The sequence below is a fragment of the Globicephala melas genome, chromosome 6 (genome assembly GCF_963455315.2).
Source record: "Globicephala melas chromosome 6, mGloMel1.2, whole genome shotgun sequence".
NCBI classification, from domain to species: Eukaryota; Metazoa; Chordata; class Mammalia; order Artiodactyla; family Delphinidae; genus Globicephala; species Globicephala melas.
Genome location: NC_083319.1, coordinates 559387 through 586183, shown reverse-complemented (window position 1 = coordinate 586183; position 26797 = coordinate 559387). Strand labels below are relative to the sequence as shown.

Here is a 26797-nt window from a genome sequence, read left to right as displayed (position 1 = left end):
GTGTGGGGAGGTTGGTTACCTCATTACAGTCTGGGGAGGGTGGTCGCCTAGGCTCCCTCCTGGGTCTTTGCTGGCAGGGATGGAAGTTTCACCACAGTTTTTTTCCGCCCTGTTTGGCTGGAGTAGTGCAGTTATTGTCTGCCTTGCCCCCCTTCCTGGCCCTTTGGTTAGAGAGAGAGAGTGCTGGCTTTTGGTGTATTTTTTGTCTGTGTCTCTTGGCATTTCCAGGTTGTAGGCTTTAAAAGCCCCAGGTCTGGGATATATGAGGCAAAAACAAAACAAAAACACAGGGAACTCACCATGGGTCCAGAGGTCCCAGCTCATCTGCTTTCTTTTCTCCACTTTTCAGAGTCTTCTGTGAAATATATATTTGCTCTAGATGTAATGTCCAGGCTGTTAGTTGTACTCAATGGGAGAAATAGGGAAGAGTATGTCCACTCCATCTTCCCAGAAGTGTGAGTCCTTGTTTGTTTTGTCTTGTTTTTGCTTTGGCTACTGATGGGAACGGTCCATCAGAGGGAGACTGCAGGAGCCAAGTCCTCGAGTAGGTGAGGGGAGCTGGGGCCGCGGCAGCACATCTCTCCTTTTTCCCAGAAGGAGGCAGGTTTTGCGGGTGCCCTTCGGGGAGATGGGCGGCTTTGGTGGCCATCTTAGCCCGTTGGTCGGAGTTGCATGTGGGGCTGGCAGAGGTGTGGTCTGGGAACACTGGCAGACGTAGAGCTGGGGGTCTGAGTGTCTATTCTGGTCAAGGCCCGGGGGTCTCAGCGGCCAGCCTGGAACCAGTGTCCGGGAATCAGAAGCCACAAGTGGCAGGCAGTCCAGGGGACTCAGGACTTGCAGGGGTAGAGTCCGCAAATCTGCCTAGGCCAGCAGACGCTGGAGGGCAGGAATTCCGACAGCAGCACTGGAGATCAGCCCCAGCCTCAGGGCAGTGCCAGGCCGTCTTCCTGCCTCTCTCCTGCTCAGGGCCCTGGCCCTTGGCTTGTGAGCCGCCTCTGAAGAGAGGAGCAGAGGGGCCGGGTGGTCACCTGCCCACAACACCCACCCCTCTTGGTTCACTTCTAGCGCCAGACTCGCGGGGAGAAAGAGGCTCTCCATCCCTCTCAGCTGGGTCGACGGGGGGCCCCTGAGAACAAAACAGCAGTGGAAATGAATTGGACTCAGAGGGCCTCACCCTTCTGTGGGCTGTGCTCTAAAAATCAAAAGGTCTGGGAAGACCTTTCGCATTTGGTTATTTAGACCAGGCCCTGGTGCTGGGTTCTGTCTTAGGCCCAGCTCTTCCCTGGGGACCTGTGGGCTTGCCGTTGACGGGGGAATGCGGCACAGGGCTTACTGCTCTGAGCTGTGGAAACTGCAGGAGACAAAAAGAAGATCAGACTTGGGCCTTGGGGTCCGTGGGCTTCACAAAGGAGGAATGTCTTTGGAGCTGCCTGGTGTGTCCAGCAGCCTGGGAAGCAGAGGGGAGGTATCCCTGCCCCAGGCGGGATACCTGGGGCAGCCCTTGGCCCCCTGGGGCTACTCCTGGCTCCTTTTCCAGGAGCATGAAGCTCCTGGGTCCTTTGGGGGCCCCAGCCCCAGAGGGGGGCTCTGTGGGGCAAGGGCAGGCAGGCGTGATGGCGGGTCCTGCCTGGATTACCTGTCTGGACCCGCCTGCACTCGGACTCTGCGGGGTGTGAGAAGGGCCGGGGAGCCTCTGTGGCCAGGGCTCTGTCCTGCCCACCGTGCTGCACGTCTCCTCTTGCTTCCAGACCAACGATGCGGCTGGCAACACCTGGAACTGGCTCTACTTCCTGCCCCTCATCGTCATCGGCTCCTTCTTCATGCTCAACCTGGTGCTGGGCGTGCTCTCGGGGTAAGAGGCCGTGCGGCTGTGTGCTCCCTCTGTGTTCGCAGGCCGGGGAGGGGCGGATGGGACTGGACACGGCCTGTGTGGTGGGGGAGGCGAGGCTCGGCCTGGCCCGGGACGGTCACTCCCAGCGTCCTGAGCTCTAGCCAGCCTGTCCTTGGTGCTGCCATTCTGACCTCTCCCTTGGTGGTCCCTGGCCCTGGCCTCCTTACCCCTAGCTCTTGGCCTTCACCCCGGCCTCTGAGTCAGGGGAGGGGCTGCTGCTGCCTCTTATCTGGGTTCGTGGTGCGGTTTCTGAGCAGCCCTGGGGACAAGAGAGCCCTTCTGTGTGACACTGGAGAAGGAATGGAGCGGCCTTGGGTCTCCAGCCCAGCCCTGACCCCTGGCTTGCCTCGCCTCTCTGGTCACCTGTCCCTGCTGACCTCCAGCAGAAGACAAGGGAGAATGCAGCGCTGGGGTCCCTCCTGGAGAAAGGTGCTTCCTACCTACATGGGTAGTGAGGTGTAGCACACCTGTGGCCCATAGTGCCCTCCTGTCCTGCATCGGGCCGAGGACCAAGGAAGTGCTGTTGGCTTCAGGGAACAACCAGGGCTCGTATTTGGGGCTCCTGCCCTTGTCTGGGGCCGAGGAAGCTGTGTAGACAGAGGGAGAGGGCATTGGGCTGGCCTGCCTCCCTGCCCCCACCCGAGCATCAGATTCCCTGTAGGGCTGGAGGGGAAAGTTTCCATTCCACCCGCCTTGAAGATTCCTGCTCAGGCCCAAGACTCCTGAGGTCGTGACTCAGGGGGCAGCTCTCATATTGGTCTGGAAAGGAACAGCCGCAGAGAGGACAGTGGCTGGGCCTAAGGGCTCTGTGCCCTGGCTCTGGCACGTGTTCCTGCCTCGGCCCCTCCTGTGAGACTCTGACTGTTAGCAGTGTGTCTTTGTAAGCACCTCCGCCAGGAGCAGGCAGGCCCACGGCACAGGGGGCCGATGAGAACTCCTAGTCGGGGCGGCGGGGGGAGCTGTGGTCCGAGCTGGGATGGGGAAGCCAAGGGAGGCCTGGGGCTCAGAGAAGGCTCCTGGGGAAGGGGCAGCTCCGCTGAGGCCCAGAGGGGACCAGGAATGAGCTTGGCAAAGGAGAGGGGAGCGTCTCCCAGGCAGAGAATTGTTGGGGCGGAGGCACAGAGGGTGTGGTGTCTGCGATGCTCAGAGCTGGGGCTGCTAGATGTGGGAGCTTGGCCGGGGGCCAGACTCGTGAGGAGGGCGGGCCCCGTGCTGGGCCGTGTGGCGGGGAGGCTGGCGGGACACGAGTGGGCCCTGCTCAAGCTTACTCCGGAGAACGTGAGAAAGAAGCAGGGGTAGCAGCGGAGACTGGGTGAGGGGCCCCGAACTTTGTGTTTCCCAGCCCTGCCCCAAGCTGCGGGCACCCTTGCCTCTGGGGACCAGCCGATACGGGCTGATTTTCCTAATGAGCTCAGCTGAGCCCTCCCTCTGGCCTCCAGCTCCAGCAGCGGGGCCCCAGGGTTCTCTGCCAGCCTTGGGGAGGCTGGAGACTGCGCGGCCCCTCAGGCCAGTGGTCAGCACACGACATGTGCCCATCTGGAGGAGGGCTGCCGACCGGCCAGCCTGGAGCTGGTTCAGCCTTGCTCCCCGCCACGCCCCGGGCTCTCACCCTCCCAGTGCCCAGAGAAGCAGAATCGGTGGTTCCTCTCGCAGCTCTTCCTCCCAGTGGGGCCAAAGCCTGGGGAGGGCGGGCCACAGCCAGCCACCTCCTGAGCAGTGGCTGCCCGGCGGCCAGGCCTTGGTCACTGCAGCGAGTTTCTGCTGGCAGCTCTCGGCCAACCGGGCAGTATGGTCACGCCCCACTGCCACCCCCAGGCCCTCCTGCCCTCCGGTGTGGTTGATGGCGCTGGCCTGGTGGGGAGACCGCGAGGGGCGCCGCATTCCTGCAGATTCCGGACTTGGTGAGAGGTCCAGGTGGGAGCCGTCTCCTCTCATTGCCAGGGTTGCAGCAGCTCAGGCCCTGGTGGACACCAGTCTCAGGCTTGGGGTCCATCCTGGTCGGAGCCAAGCTCTCCCTCTCACCGTGGCTGCGTGACAGGAGCCAGGCCTGCCGGGCCCGCCCCCTCTGCCAAGCCCAGAAGCTGCTTCTCCTGCGGGAGAGACAGCCGCTCGCTCGCCCGGCAGAGAACAGGCATAGCTGTTTTGCCCTGAGGGTGTGCCTGCCTGCCCTCTGGGGACCTGAGCTAAGGTCTGTGCGCGGGCACGCGCTCTTGTGCCCGTGTGTGTGAATGGCTTCCTTCCGGCCTTTTGAGCCTCCTGACTTCTAAGCTTGGCTGGGAGACGGGCTGTGGTGCTGGGGGCCCAGGAGGGCAGGAGAGCCTCAGTGGTTTGCTGAGGACCTGGGTGATTCTAGAATGTCTCCCTGTCATCTCTGGCTGCCCTGAGCCGATCCAGTGCCTGCCCGTCCCTCCTTCTAGCAAAGGCTCTGGGTCTGAACCAGCAGAAGAAACAAAGTGGAAGCTCTGCTCTGGGGGATTGTTGTCCAGAAGCTCTCTGTAGCGCGTCTGTCCAGATGACAGGGCCCGGCACTCGGAGGGTGCATGCCCAGGCCTGCTCTAGGCCAGGGGGAGGTGGAATTGTCCCTGCCCTCTGGAGCCCCTCTCTGGGCGCGGAGGCGCTGTCCCTACGAGCTGCAGGAGCCTGAGGAGGGAGGGCTCACCTGGGCCTGTTAAGTGCTGGGGAGGCGGGGAAAGGCCGGGTGATGGAGGTACCCGGAGGGGTGGCCCGTGGCCTGCTTCCCCCGTCCTGGCCTCCTCCTGAGTCCCTGTGCCTCTGGCCGCACACGGGGAGCCTGGGGGCATGCTCACACCCACCTGCTCTGCTTCCTGCTGCGGCCTCGCCCATCACAGGGAGTTCGCCAAGGAGCGCGAGCGGGTGGAGAACCGCCGGGCCTTTCTGAAGCTCCGCCGGCAGCAGCAGATCGAGCGGGAGCTCAACGGGTACCTGGAGTGGATCTTCAAGGCCGGTGAGGACAGGGCTGCGTGGTGCTCCTGGCCTGGCCTTTGCTGGCTCCTCCTCCCCGGACCCTCCCAGGACCGAGCTCACCTGGGGCGGGGGCTGCCCTCGGGAGGGCGACTTGTGAGGTGGAGCAAGCCAGGCCCTCTTCCCAGGGCGCTGTCTGTGGGCCCCATCAAGGAGTGTGTGTCGGTGGGACAAGCTCAGCCACGGGCCCTGCCGGCTTCGGGAAGCGTGAGGGCCGAGAAGGCAGGGTCTCACCTCCTTCCTGCTGTGTTCCTGGGGGACGAGCCCTGGTCAGGGGTGGGGACAGGAGGGCTCTGGCCTGAGGCTGTGTCTCACTCACAGAGGAAGTTATGCTGGCCGAGGAGGACAAGAACGCAGAGGAGAAGTCCCCTCTCGATGGTAGGTGACCGCTGTGCGCACTCCTTGCCTGGCCACGGGGCTTTGGTGGCTGGGTGGGCAGTGACACGTGTGCACGCTTGCATGTGAAGCATGATGCCCTCTGCTCAGCCAGGTGCCTGCACGTTGGTCGCTTACCATGGTCCTGGGCGGGGCCTTTCTGGAGGCAGGCGCTGGGAGGGTCAGCTGCCCGCTCCTGGGGGGCTGCGTGCCATGGACCAGAGTGGGCATCGCGGGCAGTGGGCTCAGCCTGGGGGTCACGGGAGCCTGTGCTGAGAGCTGGGTTTTCCAGCGTGGCCGCTGACAGCTGACACGTGACAGTGTGAGCTTGCAGGTGCGTATGTTACAGTGAAACAAAAGTGAAAGTCCAGCTCCTCAGTCTCGGCCCGTTTCAAGTCATCATAGAAAGTTCTGTCGGACAGCGCTGCTTCTACAAGCTTGAAAAGTGCTGGTTTAATCCAAGCTGTATCTGTCCGCAGGGCTCAGGGAGATGCCCCCAGATTGCTGTAGCAAGGCCCCTAGCACAGCCTGGGGCCACGGGGGCAGGGACGGGGGCCAGCACAGCCCCGGTGGCAGGAAGGCTGCTCTCTCTTCACACCTGCTGCTCAGGACAGGGCCAGACAGCATGGCCACGCAGGTTGCGGTCTCACCTGGGCCCACACCTGGGGCCACACCTGGGCCCACACCTGGGGTCTTGAGCAGTCTGTGCTGGCCCCTCTGCGGCCTTGACCTGACCTCTCTGGTCTCACCTGGCCTTGGAGTGTGGGCCGTTGGGGCAGCCGGCTGCAGCCCTTTTCCTGTCCCACATGGAGGTTTCCTGGTCTCCATGGTAGCCAGGCCTTCCCTGTGGGCATCATCGTGGAGAGAAGGACAGGCAGGACCCAACCTCAAAATCCCTTTGTCCCTTTTGCTCTGAAGACCGAGAGGGGCCCATGGGGGCCAGGCATCGTCCTGCCTTCCCTTAGCCTCAGCTTCAGGAGAGATCTGGAAAGGCTGCCGGTTCCTGGCACCGCCCACAAGGGCACCACCCAGCCCCGAGGCAGGTCATCTGGAGGCCCGGACTCATGCCGCCCCCTCCCACCCTTTGTTTAAAGCAGTGTTGAAGAGAGCAGCCACCAAGAAGAGCCGGAACGACCTGATCCACGCGGAGGAGGGGGAGGACCGTTTTGCAGACCTCTGTGCTGTGGGTGAGTCTCGGTGGGCCTGTGACTGCGTGCGGAATGCGCGCCCCCTCCCTCCCTGTCGCCTCGGCTTCCCTCCTTCCCTACCGCCCACACCCCCAAGTAAGCCAGCCCCGTGTGCGTCCACCCGACAGTAGGAAGTACAGCGCCCTGGTACTGGGATTTCCGCCTGGGGCCAGCCCTTGGGGTGGGCTGCGTGCACAGCTCCTGGAAGCCCCTTTTTGCTCCGGCCTCACGCTCATGCGTTTCAGCACACTGCTGGCTGCTGCCTGCTCTTGGCTCTGCCGTCCTGTGTGGACGTGGAGCCCTTGGGCACATCCCAAGGCCGGAGGCTGCGTGTGTCACTGACTCTGTAGGGATGGAAAGTGTCTTGCCATCTCTCTTCTAAACCCTGTGTCTCTCCCATGTTCCTTGGGTCAGCTGCCTCTGAGGCCTTGGCTTCATCCCCTGCTTCTCAAACAGTAAAAGGGGAACCTGGTTCTTTTATCTTTTATCGTTTTAGTACCTCCTCTCAGCTTGGTACCAGAAGTCTGGCACCAGAAGTGCTAGGCCTCTTTGCGCTAAGTGCCCTGTCATTGTGCATTCTGCGGCAAAGGGGGGCTCAGCCCTGGGTCTCCACCTTCGGCAGTGTGGGAGGGGGGCCAGTGCTTGGCAATGACAGCTTTTCATGCACAGACCTCCTTGCTCTCCAGCGATCCTGAGTGGACTCGAGTTGGAAGAGCTGCTTCCCATTATATTGTTATGTTTATATACAGACCTCTCTAATAAGTCATTTGTGTATTTGTTTATCTGTTTGTTTACACTTTCCCCTTCTTTGTCCCCAGTAAACCCATGTTAATAGCTTGGGGTTTACCCTTCCTTGTTTCTCGATAACACTCACACGTGTGCGCGCGCGCGCACACACAGGCACATATACATGTTGTAGAGTTTTGGGGTCTTTTCATGTTACAGAAATAGTTCCATACAAATTTTTTTTCATCAGTGCCTCTTGGAAACCCCTCCCCAGCAGTTGGTCTGATTTGAGTTCGCTCTTGTAAGTAGCTGTGTGGTGTTCCGTGGTGTGGATTCACTGTCAGGTAATCAGCCGCCCCCCAAATCCTATAAACATCTGTCCTTCCTCACCAGTGCTTTCTGTCCCTCGCGGGATGGGTTCCCAGGAGCTGGGCTGCTGAGGTGAGGGGTGTGTTGGCACCTTCAGGGCTGCCGCCACACTGCTCTCCAGAAGGGCTGTGAATTCACACCCACCAACAGGGCAGGAAGACGTCGGCCCTCGTCCCGCCTGGATGTTGCAGCTACTTTGACTGTTACCAGTCTGAGGGTAATTGAATGATTACAGAGTGGTGTTTCACGGGGACTTTAATTCTCACTTCACTCACTACTGGTGATTTTGAACCTCTTTTTAAATGTTTGTTTCCCATTAAAATTTAGCTGTTGGTGACTCTTCGTATACTCTGCACATCTTCTACTGGGTTGTTTGTGTTTGTTCATAAGAGACCCTTGTATGTGTGGATCTGAATTTTGTTCAATTTTTTTCAAGTTTATCATGTGAGTTCCCTCCGTTCCTGTTTTACCTAGAGTTTGTCTTCTGATTTTGTAAAATGAATTGGAGAGTTAAAAAAATCTTTTTCTATAGCTTGGAATAATTTAAATAACACCTAGATTTTCTGTTCTTTAAAGGTGAGATAAAAATGTGAACCCGTCTAGTTAAAAAAGGAAAAGAACTTGGACCAGTTTTATAAATTATATTTTGTTAGGAAATCTTCCATTTTGTTGCCTTTTCTAACTTGTTTCTATAGAGCTGCATGTAGAGTTCTCTTATATTCTTTTCATCTCTTCTGTATTCAGTCATTTGCTGGTCCATTCACTCAACAGATATTTACTAAGTGCCCAGATGCGCTGGGAAGTGCCTGCGGCATTGGGCTACGGCACTAAGCCAGATGCAGAAGCCTTTCATTTTTTGGAGTTTCCATTCCAGTGCTAGGTGTGAAAAAGAAAAAAAAGTAGAGAAGGAGGGGGCTTGAAGGGTCTGGGGCGTGTTGGAATTTGAAGTAGAGTGGCCGCAGATGGCCTCGGGAAAGGTCGCCTTTGAGTAAAAAGCTGAAGGAAGTGAACAAGTCAGCTCAGCTGGAGACGGAGCATCCCCATGACAGGTGAGAGGACCCTGAGGCAGGAGAGTCCAGGAGGCCAGTGTGGCTGGGGCCAGGTGGAGGGGGCTGGGCGGGGTGGGGCAGCAGGAGAAGAAATGACCGGGTCAGGGGACTCTGGGTGCCAGGGTGGTCTTCAGAGGGGAGGCAGCCTCTGGCTCCTGCGGGGCGCTGGGGACAGACTGCCGTGCAGAGAGGGCAGGAGCAGGACCAGGTCGGAGGCCGCTATGAAGACCCCGCGGCTGGTGGCAGCCACGGGGGTGGTAAGTGGTTGGATTCTAGATCTATTTTGAGGACAAGCCCACAGGATTTGCTGACCGGTCGGACGTGGGTGTGAGAGAAAGAGAGAGACATCAAGGACAGCTCTGCAGGAAGTGTCCACAGAGTAGCCCTCCCTGGGAGGACGGGACCTGGGACACGTGCCTTCTGGGGAACGATGTCCGGAATTCGGTTCAGAAATGCTGAGTTTGAGACGCATGTTGGAGATGCAGTGGGGTGTCAGGTGGGCGCTTTACATGTTGGGCTCTGCCATTCAGACTGCAGAACCTATTTAAAGCTCTGAGACTGACTACAGTGTGTTGAGTTTGGTTTTGCTCTTTTCCAGTTGTTAGTATGTTGACCTTTGCTTTCTATTTTCTGAATTAGGATCATATGAGGTTAGTCTGTATTAATGATCATTTAAAATAACCAGATTGTAGATTTCCTTTCTTCTATTTTTTGTTTTCAATTTTATTATTTTTATTTTTAACCTTTATTAGGTTTATCTTTTAACATTATTTTGATTTATTTTATTATTATTTTTCTAACTTCTGAAAATGTGTCACTTGTTCTTTTTTCTTCTTTAACAGCAAAAGCACTTACGGCTGTATATTTTGCTCTGCACAAAGCTTTGTTGTGAAGTCCCCCTCTGTACTGTTTCCAGATAACAATTTCTTTACTTTCCTCTTGAGGCAAAGGTTATCTGCGAGTGTGCTTCTTAATTTATAAGTATGTTTTTATTATATCTAATTTTATCAGATACTGATTGGGAAATGTGGCCAGTAAATCTCTAAGTTTAGAAATTTTCAAACTCTGAGTTCACGACTGATTTTAAAAAGTTTCACTGACGGAAAGTGTATGCTCTGTTTTGGAGAGTTGTCTGGTTGTATGGGTATCTCTTAAAGTCAAGTTTATTGACTGTGTTCTCCAGTTCTTTAGGTCTTTGTGTTTTGTCACTAGGTCTGTTCAGTTCTGAAAGATGTGTTTTGAACGTTCCCACTTCATTTTATTTTTTTATCAATAAATTTCTCTTGTATTTGTTTTTCCTTAAAATTCTGTGTGTGTGTGGTAGGAACACATCATGACATCATGAGATCCATCCTCTCCAATTCCAAGTGTGCAATGGATCACTGTTGATCGCAGGTGCTGTGCTGCTGGGCAGCAGGTCTCCGGGGCTTGTTCATCCTGCTTCACTGAAACTCTGTTCCTGTTCATCACAGCTCGCCATCCCCGCCCAGCAGCCCCTGGTCACCACCGTCCCGGTCTTTGGTTTTATGAATTTCATTATTTTAGATACCTCATGTGCGTGTAATCAGTCATGAAGTATTTGTCTTTCTGAAGGTAGCTTGTTTCACTTAGCGTGACATCCTCAAGGTCCGTCCGTGCTGGTGCATGTTGCAGAATCTCCTTTTTTAAGGCTGAGTAGTATTCTGTGGTGTGTATAGACCACATTTTCTCTATCCATTCATCTGTCAGTGGACAGTTAGGTTGCTTCCACATCTTATCTATTCTGAATAGTGCTGCAGCGAACATGGAGAGCTCAGATCTCATCAAGATTCTGATTTCAGTTATTTTGGAGATCTCTCTCTTTCTCTCTCTCTTTCCAGTAGTAGGATTGCTGGATCATCAGGTAGTTTTATTTTCAACTTTTTTGAGGACCCTCCATACTGTTCTCCACAGCGGCTACACCAGTTTGCATTCCCACCAACAGTGCACGAGGGTTCCAGTTGCTCCACATCCTCGCCAGCACTTGTCTTTTGTCTTTTTTGGAAATCGCCATCCCGACAAGTGTGAGGTGATAAGTCCTTACGGTTTTGATCTGCATTTCCTTGACGCTTCCTCCTGTATTTCTCACGGCTTTTGTTTATGTATTTAGCCACTCTATGCTTTGGTAGATGTGGAGTTTATGACGGTTACATCTTCTTTGTAAATTATGCTTTTCATCATCACACAATACCTTCTTTATCCGTTTAGTTCCTCCACTGGACAATTCCTTGTCTGACAGCAAATGTCATACCTTCTGTTACTACCATTGGTTTTGGTTTTTAGCTTGCATTGCTTGGTATCTTTGCTTTCCCTTTCATTTTCAATTCTTCATCATTTTAAGAATTTTAAGTGTTCTTCTTACATGCACTATTTAGCTGGGGTTTGCTTTTTCTTTTTTTAACCCAGTCTTACGGTCTCTGTCCCTGACGGAGGGATCCAGTCTGTCTCCGTTCAGTGTAAGGGTTGACATCTGTGACTTTCTCCTTCCTCATTCCTTCACATCTGGTGTCGATATTTCATACTGTGGTCTCTGTTTTCCCCAGCTTTGCTGCTTTGATTAGGTTGCCGTTTATCACCCTCTCCTCCTTTGCTCATTTCTGATCCCTCCCATTTCTGTTCCACAAATGGTTACCTTCCCTTCCCTGCTCCCAGAATTAGAAACATTTGCTTTGCTATTTTAGTGTATTCCTCTACCCTCTTTACCACCAAGATGCATTATTTCCATAACGAGATCGCCCTATTTCCCATCTCTCTGCCCTTACCCACAACCCATAAGATGTGACCTTTGCAGTATTTGCCCTCCTCGCTCCCCACTCCTGGTTTGAGTTGTTTGGGGGATTTAGTTCTCGGCTGTTGTTAGTCCTTGTGTTTGCCCTGGGTGCAGAAATCCTGACTTAGCCTTTCCATCACACGCACGGTCACGTAGAGGTTCTCATCTTGCGGTCGCTGCGCACCACACAGCGGTTTGCTTTGTCTCAGGCCTGCTCTGTCATTCCTTATTGCCCCCTTAGACGGGTGTGTAGGTGGGGGACTGGCTGCTTCCGGTCATACTCAGGTGTCCTCCATGGTTCTCAGGACGAGGGAGCTTTTGCTGCTGTGGTCATTGTCTCTTGTTCTGTGGGTGTCACTGCCCTGTCCTCTCGTTTCCTGGCACAGACAAGGTATCGCCTGTAACTCCCTTTGCCTGGGGTCAGGAACGCAGTGGGCCTCAGCTGCAGGCTCAGGTCTTCCTACATGAAGGATGTTTTCTTCCGTTGTTCAGTTACTCAGCCCCCTTTCCTTGTTCCTTTTAGTCCTGGAGTCCCTGTTACTTCATGTGTATCTTACTTTGCTCCTTTGTGTCTCTCGTCCTTTTCCTCATGATTTCTTTCTCCTTACATTGCCTGTGTTTATTTAAGATTGCTTTGCTGCATTTTTGAGGCTACTAGTTTGGGGGTTTTAAGAGTGAACTTCTTTCCTTTCAGCTGCTGAATGATTTTGGGAGGGAATTTTATTTTCTCTCTCAGTTTTATTTGCGTTGGTTTCATGCTGTGCCATATCCTGGGACCCTGTAGACTTTCCCCCGTGGCCCCGGCAGAGCCCAGGGGTCTCCTTGCACTCGGGGGCCCTCAGGCTTGGCACCTGCTGGTTCCCACGGGTCTGGATGTGGGGCCTGGCACCTCCGGGGTGCCCCCCCGCTCCCCGCCCCCTGCTGGCTGCAGGTCGGGGCCCAGTGGGCTGGCCTGCATGGTTTCCTTTAACCCCGAGACCCTGTGGGGCGCATGTGACCCTGGACCTGTCTCCAGTAGGGACTCTCTAGCCGCGAGGGTGTACCAGCCACGTGCCTGGTGGGCAGACGGGGCTCACGTCCACATGCCTGGTGTTCAGCCCATGTCACTTCCGCCCACCTCCCCCCCCAGGCCCGCAGAGGCAGCCACTAAGCCGGAAGGGGACTTGCACTTCCTGCCTGTCACCTGTGATCTCTGACCTGTGACCTGGCAGGGTTGTGGGGGCAGGGGCAGGTCGCGGCCACCCTGCGTTTCTGTGCCCCGCTCAGGGCGGTTCTTGAAGGGTGGGCACTAAGCAGGACGGGCGTAGGCGTTATATTGACTAACGAGCCCCCGTCTGGGCCCAGCGCGAAGACACCCAGGTGTTTGTGGGCACCCGCGTTGTCCTAACCAGGGCTCAATTCTGTTGTCGTCCACAGTCCATTTCATTCCCGATTGCCCCCTAGCTTGAGCTTGAAGATACGTATTTTTCTTGAAATAAGCCTTTTCGTCATAAAGAATATATGCCGATTAAGTTAACCCTGAAAACTGCACAAAGCCAAAAGGAGTCCCGGTGCCTCCTGTTCCCCCAAAGCTACGATTCTGGGTGTGACATGTGTTCACTTTTACTGTGAACTGCCTTGAGCACCGTAAAAGAGAGCTGACGTGAGCACACACGAGCTGCTTGCTGGGACCCAGGCCCGGAACGCCCTGGGGCCCCAAGGCCCTGGCGGAGGTGGCCAGGCAGCTACGCGAGGGCAGCAGCCCTGAGGCCCTTCTCGTGGCCGGGCTTGGCTGGCCTCACGGGGCTTGTCCAGCAGGGAGTGTCTGTGGAGAATGTGCTTCTTGTCTCACTGGCCATGGGTATGCACAAGGTGGTTTGCTTGAGTCAAGTGTCCTCTTGACCTCCCTCCCCAGAGCGGGCCTGTGTGTGTTCACGGGTGTGTGCCTGTGTGGATCTGAGTGTCTTTGGGGGCGTGGTCAGCGTCCGGGTATGCTGTGTAGCACGTGTGTGCGACTCTGTTCCTAAACGGCTGTGTCTGGGGTTTCTGAGCCTGTGGGTTCACAGGGTGGGTCCGTGATGGCTCTGCCTGTGTGGAGGTTTCTCCTCGTCTTGTCTGTGCTGGGTGCCTGTCTCTCTTCTGTGCCCCAGGGCTGCCTTTGAGGAGGGAGCTGGCTGTGGCCTTGGCATTTTGCAACCCTTGGCAAGGCTGGCCAAGAGGTTTCGTTGAGTGAGCCAGCCCCGAATGGTCGGCACTGGCTGGTGTCTGGCTGTGGACTGGGAGGCTGTGTCCCGGCGTAGCCAGAGGCTGTGGCGGAGCAGTGTCTTCCGCGGGTGTGGGTGGGGTGTGGCGTCTAGAGCCAGGAATTCCCCGTTAGGGCCCTGCACGCCCCCCCCACCCCGCCACAGGGCGGACTGGCGGATGCTCCTCGGGGCCGCCCCTCCTGTGTCTGGGGCACAGCGTCTCCCTGCCCGACGCAGCTGCTCAGCTTGTAGACAGGTCTCTCCAGAGGCCTCGGCCCGTCTTCACTTAGTGAATCCAAGAGAACAGCAGCCTGATAATGCTCTCTGTGCTGTTGAGTCTGGGTGTGGACACGCACACGAACCTGTGCGACTGCGCCCTCCACCACCGAACACACACCACACGCTCCTTCCCCAGGGACTGACGGCCAGGCCAGGGGTTCAGAGCCAGCTGGGTTTGAGCACTCGGAGGCACTCAGACCTTCCAAGCACCCACAAAGTCTGCTCGCTCGTTTGTCAAGTGGCGCGAGGGGGTGGGTGGTGCAGAGGGTGGCCCTGTCCCCCCAGAGCTCAGTGTGGCCTGGGGGTTGGGCACGAAACAGGCCGACAAGCCGACAGAGTGCAGCTGTATAAGGGTGCGATCGCTGGGGGGCTGGAGACCTGTTAGCTGGAGCCTAAAGAAGGGCGGTGTTGACGCCGGGACGTGGAGCCGAGAAGGAGCCAGTGAGCGCAGCGCTTCTCGGTGGGGCAGAGCAGAGGTGCCGCAGGCGTGGAAGTGACGGTGGGCGCAGTGGGTTTGGCTGGTGAGTCGGGGCAGAGGAGCGGCTTCCTTGGCAAACTTTCTGGAGACTGAGCTTTGGGGACTCTGTGGACCACACTTAGCTCTGCAGCTGGGCCAGATGCACAGGAGCTTGGCTGTGTTCCAGTAAAACTCCTTGAAGAGCAGGTGGTCACTGGCTGCTGACCCCTGAGCTACAGAGGGAGGGAGGGCCAGAAGCAGCTGGGCTCCCCAGGCCGCACAGAGGAGTGGGAATGGCCTGGGAGCATCGGGGCTGCCCTCCTGGACGGTGGCCGGGGGCGCTGGGGACGAGAGGCCGGTTCCAACCCAGATCTCGCACCCAGAGCCCAGCAGCCATGGAGACCGCCGCGGCCCTGGGTTCCCTCGTTTGTGAAGCGGGGGTGGGGTCAGGACCCACTGCAGGGGACACGGGTCATTAGCACAATGTCGGTAACGGGTCTGACACACTTGGTGCCTGTGGAAAACTGGGGCCTCGAGCTGGGCCAGGGCTGGGGGCAAGCGTCCTTGTGGGGTGGGGGATGCACGTCCTCGAGGACGCTTCTGCGGGGCTCACAGCGGCGGAGGGCGAGCGTGTCCTGGGGCCCACCTGTCCCCCACGTCCTCAGCGAGCCCCTGTTCCCGCAGGGTCCCCCTTTGCCCGAGCCAGCCTCAAGAGCGGGAAGACGGAGAGCTCGTCGTACTTCCGCAGGAAGGAGAAGATGTTCCGGTTCTTCATCCGGCGTCTGGTGAAGGCGCAGAGCTTCTACTGGGTGGTGCTGTGCGTGGTGGCCCTGAACACGCTGTGCGTGGCCATGGTGCACTACAACCAGCCCCAGCGGCTCACCACGGCGCTGTGTACGTAGCCGGGCCCGGACCCGCCCCTGCCCCCACCCCTGCCCCCGCCCCGCCTCCGCCAACCTCTTCTGAACCGCTTCCGGTCCACAACCTGTTGCTTTGGGATGCCCTGGGCAGGGGACCCCTGTGCTGACTAAAGTGCTCCAGGGGCCTCTGCTGGGGGCCTGGCTGTGCCCCAGGCCTGGGCTCCCCATCCCAGGGCTCTCCAACAACCTGGGCCCTGCTTCCAGGGAGCCTGGCTGATCTGGTTAGACCCCCATCCATCGGGGTAGTGAGGGGTCTGGGGCACCAGGGTCATGTGTCCTCCGCCACAAGGGCTTTAGACCCAGGGAACGAGGGAGCCATCTGCCCTGGACCCCTGAGGAGAGAGAGTCCTGGCTCCCAGGGGCCTCCCCGGGCTCTTCTGCTTGTTTCTGCTTGTCTTCTTGGTTGGTTGAATCTGGGCGTGTCCATGACCAGGGATGCCTTGCAAGCCTGTGTCCATGAGCCTCAGGCCAGGCCAGGGGCTCTGGGTCATGACCTGTCCGGCCCTGGCTACAGTTCCAAGGAGGCAAAGAGCTGAGGTCCCTCCCCAGGGACCAGGCTGACCCTTCACACCCAAGGGCCCTGCAGGGCACGTGCAACTGAAGGTCTTGCTTTGTTGTCTTGCCTCACAAGAGCTCCGAAGACACTGCACGAAGGACTTCTGTCCTGCGGTCAGTGCTCCCTCCTTCCCCTTCCCCGGGTCAGCCACCTTCACCCTGCTCGTGTCTGCGGCTGATCTGGAAACAGCCTGTTCTGGGTCCCCACAAGCGCCTCCCTCTCTGCTCGGAACCCTGCGCGCCTGCAGTCACCTAGGTGGCCAAGAGAGCCATTCTCCAGAGAAGAACCGTCCTGGCTCCCAGTTCTGGCCCCTGACGGGCCAGCCACACTGAGCCTGGGCAGCTCCAACTGGGAGGCTGGGAAGCTGCTGAAGGGTTCTTGTGGGCGGTGGACAGACGGCTCCACGGGCTGCTTGAAAGTGTGGGTGGGGAGGCCTGTGTTGGGGGTAGGACTCCAGGCTACTGTTTCCCAAACTTCGATTGAAATCTTTGCTGGTATAATGGGAAAGGGCAAAGAGAAAGCGGAAGCAAGAGGAGCCCAGGGAGCTTCTAGCAGCCAGGCTGGCTCCCCGGGAGAGGGCGGGTTACGGCACAGAGGGTGCATGTGGAACTGGGGCCCTGGCCCCTGAACCATGTGTCCTGGACCCGTGGTTTGGTGGCTTGGGACGTGGTTTGGGACCGAATTCAGTGTCTGCCTTGAGTCCTCAGGCTGCAGTCTCCCCGCCCTTGGGGGCTGGGTAGGGCCCGGGGAGACAGGGCTTCCTCCTACCTCCGCGAATGGTGCGCCTGCTCCCTGGGGCCTCCTAACCAGGCCTTTTCTTCCCTCGGAAGAAGCCGGTGGCGCCCAGTCAGTCTTGTGGTTTCTCCTTGTTTCCTGGGCATTCACCAGCTGAGCGGGCTGGGGGTGAGCCGCATGGCCTGGTCGCTTGTCTGACATGCAGGAGCGCGAGGCTGGAAGTGTCCAGGTGCTGGGCCAGGCCGTAGGTATCCCTGGCGGGGAATCTGCCCCCTCACTGCCTTGCCTTCTCTGTGGTTTTCTGGAGACCCCTGAGCTCATCAGCATATTCCCCAGGGAAAGTGGCTGGAGGGAGGGGTGGGTCTGTGCTGCCTCTGGACACCTCTGCTCAGTGCCCTTGACAGCTGGGCTGGAGCTGAGACAGGCTGACCCAGCAAGGGAGGGCAGGCCTTGCAGGAGGCAGACGCAGAGGTGGGGACTCCCCTTCTGGACCAGCTTCGTCAGAGCTCGCCATGGGACTCTGGCCTGAGGCTGGCCGCCCCGCAGAGCGCGGGCACTGTGCACCTCACTGTCTGCCCACCAAGCACACCGCTCCCAGTGCACCAAGGACCCCGAGACTGAGGCTTGGATGGTGAAGGAGGGATGGGAGTGGGTGCTGTCATCCCGTGAACCCCCAGGCCTCGCGGAATGGACCTGACCACCCTCCCCTCTGTCCCCCCACAGCACGCTGTCCTCTTGTTATAATGCAGACACTGTTTAACTTACCTGCTCCGCTCCCCTAGCCTGTAATCTTCTGGGGAGAGGGGTCAGCTGTCTCCCGGGCCAGCTCAGCGTAGCGCCAGGGCCTGCTAGTTGAATGAATGCTTTAGGGATGAATGCGTGAGCACCCTTTCTCGGCCTCTGAGGGGAGGCTGAGCTCGTGAAGCTGAGGGTCTCCTCCTTGGGAGAGAGAAGGAGCAGGCAGGGTGCCGGGGGCTCCGCTCCAGGTGTCCCCTGTCTCTGAAAGCCTCCCCTTCGGCGGTTCCTGTGCTCGTTCACGCACAGGGCTCCCGCTTTGGTCTCTCGGGAGCAAGGTGGACACCCAGGCAGTGTCAGCTCCAAGGTCTGCCGTGTGTGTGGCTGGGGTGCCCGTCTCCGTGGTCGCTCCTCCCAGGACCTGAGCTCCTCTCGTGGGGCCCTGGGGGGCAGGGGCCCCGGGGCTTGTGTTCCCACTGCACTCGGGCACGGCTTTCCTGCGGTTCCTCCAGGAGGGCTGCTTTGCCGTCTCGTTACTCGTCCCGTGCTCGGCTCGGGTGCCCTGGTGGTGGTTTTGACTGGTTTCAGAGGCCAGGCAGGAGCTGGTTGTCCACGTACTCCGGTCCCCTGCCCGAGGCCTTCCAGGGCCGTATGGACCATCACGTGTGTGTCTGTGAGGCACGGTGCCCAGTGGGCAGTGGAACCGATGTCTCTGCTTGTTCAGGGCCTCGGCTGCCGCAGACCTGCCCAGTGAGGCCGCTGCCTCTGTGCAGCGCTGGGTGGAGAGCTGTGGGGGAGTGTGGATTTCGGGGTGTGCAGGGATGGCAGCAAGCGTGTGGCCCCCTCTTCTACCATCTGTTTTAGCATGAGCTGCTTGAGGTCCAGTCTCCCAACTCGCCCGGATGCCAGAGGCCCTGGGGAGGCTGGCTGGGCAACTGCCTGGTGACTGGACCCCTCGGTCCCTGGCCCTGCATGGTGGGCTCTGCCCTTGGTGCTGAGCTGCTTCCCTGGCTCCCGTGCCCTGGGGTCAGAGGCTCACTGTCTGAAATGATAGGTGGATTCCAGCTTTGGGATGAGGGTCAAAGCCAGTGGCCTTGTCCTGACGTCTGGCATTCCTGGTTTGGCAGCCCGTGAGTGGCCGAGCTCGGCTGCGTCTCCTGCGGTCTGTGGCCTCGTGCCGCTTTTGGACTGTTTCCTCTTGCTCTGACCCTGCCTTATGCTCAGGCTGGGTTAGGGGTAGTGTCTGTGTGCGCTGGATTCGCAGCAGGTCCAGTGCAGCCTCCCTTCAGTCCTGCCAGCCGGGTCAGCACTGCCGTGGCGGGATCCCTGGGCTGAGGCAGGCCCTGCTCACCACTGCTGCCTGCCCGGCCCAGCCTGCGGGAAGCGCAAGGCACCCCACCCACAGGGGTCTCTGTATGACTCCCCAAGGCCCCCAGCAAGCATGGGTGCCTCCTGGGAGACTCGTACTGCGGGGGCCTGGGGGTGTCAGGTGGTAGGGACACTCGCCTTTAGGGGGGCGAGCCTGCAAACATGGTTAAAACCCAACACGGTGCTGCTGTGCGTCCAGGGGGGTCAGGAGGGCCTCGCAGAGGGACGGGGGTTCTGGCCGGGTGGCTGAGGGATTCCAGCTGCCGTCAGTGCACGGAGCGCGGGATGAGACTGACGGCAGAAGTCTCACTCACGGGGGTTGGGCGCCCTCTGCCTGACGCCTGGGTCCTCCCCTGGGAGATTTGGGCCCTTGACCCAGAACTCACTCTTGAGCCCAGTCCTGGGAGGCTGCCTCTGTGTCCCAAGGCACTGGGCACTCAGCTTTCGAGCTGGAAGGAGCACCTCTCTGCGACACTCCCTGTCTGTTCGCGGGCTGTTCTGTCCTGGGCTGAGGTTGGAGCTCAGGGGCCACCGGCCAGGCCTGGAAGCCCCACCCTGGGTCGGCCCAGAGGTCTGGTGTCCTCCTGTCTGGGCTGGAGCCAGGTGGGAGGAGACGCGAGCTAATCCCCCTCTTCTCCGGCTTCTCCTAGACTTTGCAGAGTTTGTTTTCCTGGGTCTCTTCCTCACAGAGATGTCCCTGAAGATGTACGGCCTGGGGCCCAGGAGCTACTTCCGGTCCTCCTTCAACTGCTTCGATTTTGGGGTGAGTGAGCCACCTCGTCAGGGACGCCTGCTGGGGGTCCAGACGGGTCCGCGGTGTCCTGGCCGGAGAGCGCACACACCCCTCCCACGATGCCGTACCCAGTGTGAGCTGGGGCCTGTGGAGCAGAGCCCGGGGGCTGGGGGACTGTGATCCCCTGTGGGTCAGAAAGGCTGCTGGCAGGCAGGGGAGGCCTGTCCTGGTCAGGCCCTGACTGGTGCGGGTGCTGGCCATGGGCAGCCTCCTTCCCTCCCTGGCCCTGTCTGTAGAGTCTCAAGATCAGCTTAAGGCTCTGTGGCCTCCTCCGCACCTGGTGTGCGATCTTCTGAATGTCTGCTGTCCCGTGGAGGCTCAAGGGGGCTGTGGTCCTGACCCCCTTCATTCCTGTGGGTCTGGTCCTGGGCACATGCAGCAGCGCTTCCTGGGGAGGCCGGAGGGGAGCAGTGGGCCTGGGTCCCTTCACCAGCCTCTGCAGGTGAGGGAGGCCTGGAAGGCAGGTGTTTCTGAGGCTCACTGTGGATGAGCACAGGGCCGGGCAGCGAAGAGTCCCCTTCCCTGGGCTCCTCCCTGTGTTGAGCCCAGAGCCTGGGGATGGGGTGCTGTTGACATCTGTCCAGAGGCTGAGTTCTGACCTGGTGGAGGCTCTGAGTGAGAAGCGGCCGTGCCACAGCCCGAGGAGGCCTTGCACCTCTGCAGACTTCTCAGAAGCCAGGGAGGAGGCTGGACCTAGGTCGAAGGAAAGCTTCGGCTTGGGATGCAGTTTAACGTTACCTTTTCCTCTCTGCGCTGCAGTGCAGCTGACAGACAGTGTCTACGACTTTGTCAGATTTTCACGACGACTCACTTCATGCATGAATAACTGGAGACGTTGTGTGATGGGCCCAGGACTGCCCAGCTAGTGTGCAGGGGAGTCAGTGCTGGAGCCCGGGGTGGGCGTCGTACACCCGCCATGCTGCCTGAGCTCTGGGCGGGGGAAGGCGGTGGCTGCCCAGGTGCTCTCTGGGACACGTGGGCACCTGCGATTTTCATAGATGGTTGTGGGGAAGCCAACTCTTCTACTCCTTTGCCTTCTTGGTTACAAAGAAAGCTGTGGTGCGCATAGGCAGAGGGGACCCAAAGAGGGGAGGAGACTTCAGAGTGACGGTGTGTGGGAACCAGCTAGGCCCCAGGGCAGGGGAGTAATTTGCACACAAGCCAACAAAGTTTTCCAAAACGTAGCAGCTTAAAACAAGCATCTATTATCTCAGTTTCTAAGGGTCAGGAATCCAGGCGTGGCTTTACAGGGTGCCTGTGGCCCGGGATCTCTCACACGTTTACAGCCCAGCTGAGGCCGGGGACGCAAGTCATCCCAAGGCTTGATCAGGACTGGAGGGTTGCGTTCAGGCTCCTCACAGGCTGTTGATCGGACTCGCTCGTGGTTGGTGACTGGCCCCGCTTCCCGGTCCCGTGGCCTCTCCACAGGCTGCTTGCGTGTCCTCACCGTGTGGCAGCTCGTGATGCGAGTACCTGACAGAGGCTACAGAAACCAGTCTCAGGAGAGACAGCCGTCAGCCTTGCTGTTGTATTAACATTCGTCAGGAAGGAGTCGCCGGGCCCGCCCGCTTCTCATGGGGAGAATGCTACCCAGGGATGCGAACACCAGGAGGCAGGGGTCCTTGGGGGCCGTCCCGGAGGCTGACTACCACAGTCTGCTGATCCAGTGTAAGATACGGTGTAAGTGTAAGATACACTCACCTCCACTCCCAGTTCCCCAGACGCATCCCATCACAGCATCAGCTCAGCGCCCCGAATCTCGTCATCCAAATCGGACCCAGGTCTGGTTGAGGCTCCTACAGTTTCTTTCAATCTTAGAGCCGTGAACTGAGAGAGACGAGCTATCCACGCCCACACCCAGCAGACAGCAGTGGGACGGGCAGGGGTAGCTGCTTTAGACCTTCCCGTTCAAAACAGGGCCAGTGGGATGCACAGGAGGGCCGGCTGGACTGCAGCCAGCACGTGTTGGGAAAGCCCTGACTCGTTCTGGGGCCTGGGAGCCCTTGGGCTCTTGGTTTTACCCGAGTCCCCTCTCCTTTCCGTGGAAGGTAGGGAACGTTCGAGTCCCCTTCCCTTTCCGTGGAAGGTAGTGAACGTTCGAGTCCCCTTCCGTTTCGTGGAAGGTAGGGAACGTTCGCGTCCCCTTCCCTTTCCGTGGAAGGTAGTGAACGTTCGCGTCCCCTTCCCTTTCCGTGGAAGGTAGTGAACGTTCGAGTCCCCTCCCCTTTCCGTGGAAGGTAGTGAACGTTCGAGTCCCCTCTCCTTTCCGTGGAAGGTAGGGAACGTTCGCGTCCCCTTCCCTTTCCGTGGAAGGTAGTGAACGTTCGCGTCCCCTTCCCTTTCCGTGGAAGGTAGGGAACGTTCGAGTCCCCTCCCCTTTCCGTGGAAGGTAGGGAACGTTCGAGTCCCCTCCCCTTTCCGTGGAAGGTAGGGAACGTTTCCAGCTGAGGTCTTCTTGGCCTGCTTCCTGCTTAGTAGAATTGTGGGATCCAAAGGCCTCATTTTGGTTTTTGCATTTCAACCCAAGCTGGTGACATTTTTGTGCATGTAAGCCTTTTAAGAGCATTGTGGGTGTGTTGTGAGCCTTCCCAGAGTTCAGTCCATTGGACGGAAGCCGTGCCCACAGCTCTCTTAGAGACGAGCCCTTCTCGGACTGAGCTGCTGCTGAGATGACCAAGGTCAACACCCTCCCACGTCCTGGAGGACTTACTGCTTCGAGAGGCCCATTTGCGAGGCTCACCCTACATCCCTGGAAGGGCCGGAAAGCAGCTGAATATGCTCGGAGGCCCCGCCTTTGATCTTTTGGGATCTTCCATAGCAGCCCCCACTGTGCCCTTGGCTTCATTTTTAGACCGTGCCATTTCTTTTTTTTTTTGACCATGCCATTTCTTAACGTTGGCCTTATTTGGTCTCTGGAGAGGCTGAGCATCTCCCAAGCTAGCGGGTTGTGGCTTCTCTTCACTTAGCAGCGCTTCCTCCGTTCCCGCCCTCCTCCCGCCTTGGGCCGCGAGCAGCAGGAGACGCCAGGCAGCAGCGCCGCGTGCACGCTGCTTGGACGGCGCCTCCACCAGCGCCCCAGCGCAGGAGGCACGTCTCCGCTGCCCCTGCGGCTGCAGCGTGGCTCTCTGCCCGCTCCCCTCCTTAGTTTCCTGTGCCCCCTCACTCTCCTGCAGGCCTCACGGGCGGCACCTTCAGCGTCCAGAGTCCTCGGAAGAGTGTGTTCAGGGCGCCTCAGGCCGTCGCCGCTGTGCTGCTTGGGGCCGCCCCCCGACTCCAGAGCCGCCCCGCGCCTGGGCACCTTAGTTCAGCGGCACGGCACTCCTGCTTCCGAAGTCGGCATTGGTCTTTCCTTCTGGGTAACAAGTTACTCCAGGGCTTAGTGGCTTAAGGCAGCACATGTTGTCCTCTCATTCTGGTGGGGGAGCAGTCAGGCTGTGACTCTCGGGTCCCTCCTGAGGTTCAGTCCTCGCAGCCCCCGCTGGGCTGGAGAGCTCCCTTCCAAGCTTGTGCTCGTGACTGTTGACAGACCTCAGAGAGTCATCCTCCGGCCTCACTCTGGCGGCTGCTGGCAGGCTCGGGCCTGGTCACGTGGGCCTCTGCACAGGCTGCCCCAGCGTCCTCACAACACGGCAGCCGTGGCCCAAGAGAGGGCCGAGAGCACGAAGGCCAAAGCCTCAGGCTTCTTGTAACTGTTCTCAGAGGTGCCAGCCCGTCACGTTTGTTGTGTTCTGTTTGCTGGAAGTGGGTCACTAGGTCCAGCCCACCCTCCAGGGGACGGGGGTGTACAAGGGGGGAACCCGAAGCAGTGGGGATCATGGGGGCCGTCCTGAGAGGCCACCTACATTGTGAACCAATGCGAGCAAATTCTGAGGCTTACTGGGAAATAGGAGACATGTTGGAAGAGTGACAGTGAGAAGAAAGCAGATTCCGAACACAGCAGGCCTCGGCCCCGGGCACGATCTGGGTGCTGCGTGACGCTGAGACGAACCGGTGGTGACTTTCGGGGGACCAAGGACAGACGCGGCAAGCTCGCTCCATTCGCTGCCCTGCTAGGGCCGTAGCGGGTGCGGCAGCTGTGAGCAGGTCTCATCTCCCCTGAATGGTGTGCTTGCGTCCAGGGGGGAAACGTGCAGCGGAAGGCTGTGCATTTGGGGCGATGCGGAGCTGGCGCAGCCAGCAGACCAGACACGCAGGGTCGTGGACCAGCGCTAACCCGCGGGGACCGCTGCCCTGGCATAGTCGCTGTTGGTCAGGCTTGGTGAGGTGTTGATGTCGAGCTGATCCTGTTTGCAGCTGGTATGAAGTGGGTGGAAGCGACTGAAACCTTGGGTGATGTGTGAGCCCAGCGAAGCGAAAGGGAATTTAAGAGATCGACGTTCGGCAGTGGAGTTCTCCCCACCAGCTGCAGAAGCCAGCTTAGAGGGAGTGAGAATTAGCCACACGCACGAAGGGCACACGAGCGCTCACGCTGACCGCAAGCCCGGGTGTGCCCTGTGAGGTGCAGTGGCCAGGGAGGGAATTCTGTTTGGCTGCCGTTGGGTGAGGGGTCCGCTGTGCTTCAGCCCTGCTGCTCTGTCCTTTCTGAGTCCCTCACATGAGACACTGATGCTGAGGAGTGGCTGGAAGGAGGGGCAGGCCTCTTGCCCGCAAGTCCCGGTCCACCAATGTGGACGGCGCCCAGGATGACTGTTGGTGAAACAAGGGGCAGGCTTGCGCCCATCTATCCTTGGTGGTACTTGCTGGCTCCCGCTGTTCGGAAGAAGACAAGATGCAGTTATGAACTGGAGCATCTCAGAGGTGGCAGGACCAGAAAGGGGATGTTACAAGGAAGCAGAGTCTGCTCGTCTGTGTGAGAGCAGCGTGACAGTCAAAGCTGTCGCAGGCGGTTTGCCGGCCCCAGAGGGTCACCGGGCTGTGATGGAGCACAGGGGAGGCATCAGACGAGGAGGCTTTAGGATCTGCCGGGAAAGCTGCAGCCCCACTCGCCCCTGTTCTGTGTCCTCCTGGTGTGTCTGGGTGGGGGAAGGGCGGACACCGTCTGCAGCTCCCGGAGGCGGCGGGGGCTCAGTGTGAGGCCTGTGCCTCCTGTCGCCTTCTGTGGCTTGAGCTGCAGACAGGGTGGGTGGGGCAGATGCTTACGGAGAGAAGCAGCCGCACGCGCGCCCCAGGCTGACTCATCTCCGTTGCAGGTCATCGTGGGGAGCATCTTCGAAGTGGTCTGGGCGGCCATCAAGCCAGGAACCTCCTTTGGGATCAGTGTGCTGCGGGCACTCCGGCTGCTGAGAATCTTCAAAGTCACGAAGTATGTCATCCGTGCGCTTTGGGGGGCGGGGGCGCAGGCAGTGTGGGAGCCAAGCCAACACGGGTGCCGCTCCTGGGGACGGGCGGCGTGGGTCTTGCCCTCAGCGGCCTGGAATCTCTTTCTGTGGGTTTTAACTGGTTAAAAACAGAAGACAGTCACAAAGCAGCCCACGCGAGCGAGGGCCACAGCCCACAGGACTTCGTGTCGGCCCTGGGAGCCTGTCTACCTGCAGCGCCATGTCCAGCCTCAGCACTGCCCCAGCACTTCTGGTTCTTTCGTTAGCTCGTTCCCCACGGTTTCACCCTGTCTCCTCTCTTGAAATCAGCAAGCCCACCTTTCAACCTCAAAGGATGACTCTGCTCCATAGTTGATAGAGAAAACAGAGGTTATCAGATGGATGTTTTCCCATCGTCCCGCCCCTAAGTCTGCTCACCTACCCTGCAGGCCTGCTCCCGTCCTGGCCCGACGGGACTCTGACCTTCTGACCTGAACTCCCAGGCCTGCCTTTTCCACTCGGGGCCGACGCTGCCTGGCCTGTCCTCGGTGGCAGGACGGGGCCCTGACCGTGTATTCAGTTTCATCCCACTTGGCTCTTCACAGCCTGGAAGCAGGTCTCTCCTTTTTGCCCACAAGGAGGCTGAGGCCCAGGCCAGAATGCGACGCAGGCCAAACCTCCCCCCTCTCTGCCAGATCAGCAGTGCTGGGAAGGGGGGCCGCCCTTGTCCACAGCTGTCTCGGCAGCAGCAGAGCTGCCCTCACCCCAACGGCCATGGCCGTAGGACTCCACAGTGGTACCCGAGCCACCCCGAGGCTCTGAGGCTCCCACCCTGCGAGCGGCTGGAGCGCGTGGCCCGCACGTGCCTGGCACCGGCCTCCGCGCAGTGTCCCTGGTGGCCCGGGTCACGACGACTGTGGGACGGTCCAGACCGAGCCTGCGCAGGTGGCTTGGGCTCCAGGCCCCCGCTGCAGTGACCGACACAGCCTCCCGGTCTTTCTATTCTGTTTTAAATCCAAACCTGAGGCCATTCGAGGTCAGGACAGTTTAACCGTGGAGGAGCTTTGACAGGAGTTCGGCCGGCTTGGCCCACAAAGGCTGCTGGGTGCCCTGCGCCGCCTGCCCTCCGTGCTCTGCTGCTTCTGCGGGAGAAGGGGCTTCAGGAGGTGACGGCCGGTGCTGCCCTCTCCTTGGTCGTGGGCCTGGCATCTTAGCAGCTCCATTTCCTCCTGAAAAGCGGGTGGCCCCTGTCCTGACGTGGGCTGACCTACACCCCGCCCATCCCACGACAAGGCTGTTTGGAGTCTTCCAGCCCATCTCCCGTTAACTCTCACCTACCTAGTCAGAGAGCCTGAGGAGGATGGTGGGCCTCTGTGAAGCAGCCTTGGGGACAAGGGCCCAGGGATGCCCCAGGCAGATGCCTTAGTCCAGGGCAGAGGACAGCAAGTGCAAAGGCACAGAGGCATGTGGTACGTCTGCCTGGGCTCTCCTGGGGGTCGCAGCTGGAGGGGACTCATCACCCAGCGAGCCAGCAGCAGCTAGACCGTGGGCAGACCTCAGGGGGCCTGTGAGCCAGGGGGGGCCAGCTGAATGAGAGGGACAGAGTCTCGGACCCCCAGGAGCGTTGGAGGGGTGGGGTGGAGGGGAGTCGAGGCTGGAGGGCTGCTCCGCACTGTGTGGCCCTGGACCTCTGGGAAGGGCCGCTGGGGTCAGCGTCTGCACCCCGTGCCCGGCCTGCTCAGTGGAGGCTCTTTGCGCGGGGACCCGCGTGCTGAGGGTGGCGATGCTGATGGATGCTCCAGTGCAGCCCCTTCTCCTGTGTGGCCGTGGCCCTCGCTTCCCGCGAGTTGGCCTGAGGGGGTTGAGGGGCGAAGGCAGCGTGGTCGTGGGGGTGGGGAGACTGGGGAGCAGGTGTAGGAGGCGACCGTGAGCCTAGCGCTGGACCCTTGGCGTCTGCTGTCCCGGTGGGCAGGGGGCGGGCGCGGCCCAGATGGGTGGTCTGGACCCCTGAGAAAGTACTCTCCACACACCGAGCGTGGGCCCTCAGGCCAGCAGGCGCCGGAAGCCA

At 59.2% G+C, this 26797-nt stretch overlaps 1 protein-coding gene across 7 annotated transcripts in view; it reads left to right on the top strand.

The window, feature by feature from the left end:
- Positions 1-26797, top strand: part of CACNA1B (calcium voltage-gated channel subunit alpha1 B) — a 193021-nt gene that overhangs the window by 54660 nt on the left and 111564 nt on the right. For 4 of the 7 annotated variants that reach the window (XM_060300062.1, XM_060300060.1, XM_060300059.1 and 1 more), the window contains exons 7-13: positions 1749-1852; positions 4741-4856; positions 5195-5251; positions 6343-6435; positions 15010-15219; positions 19290-19402; positions 24622-24734. In XM_060300062.1, coding sequence (XP_060156045.1) covers positions 1749-1852; positions 4741-4856; positions 5195-5251; positions 6343-6435; positions 15010-15219; positions 19290-19402; positions 24622-24734 — 806 coding nt within the window. The remainder of the gene's footprint in view (positions 1-1748; positions 1853-4740; positions 4857-5194; positions 5252-6342; positions 6436-15009; positions 15220-19289; positions 19403-24621; positions 24735-26797) is intronic. The other 3 variants (XM_060300064.1, XM_060300063.1, XM_060300061.1) reach the window with 1 other exon arrangement.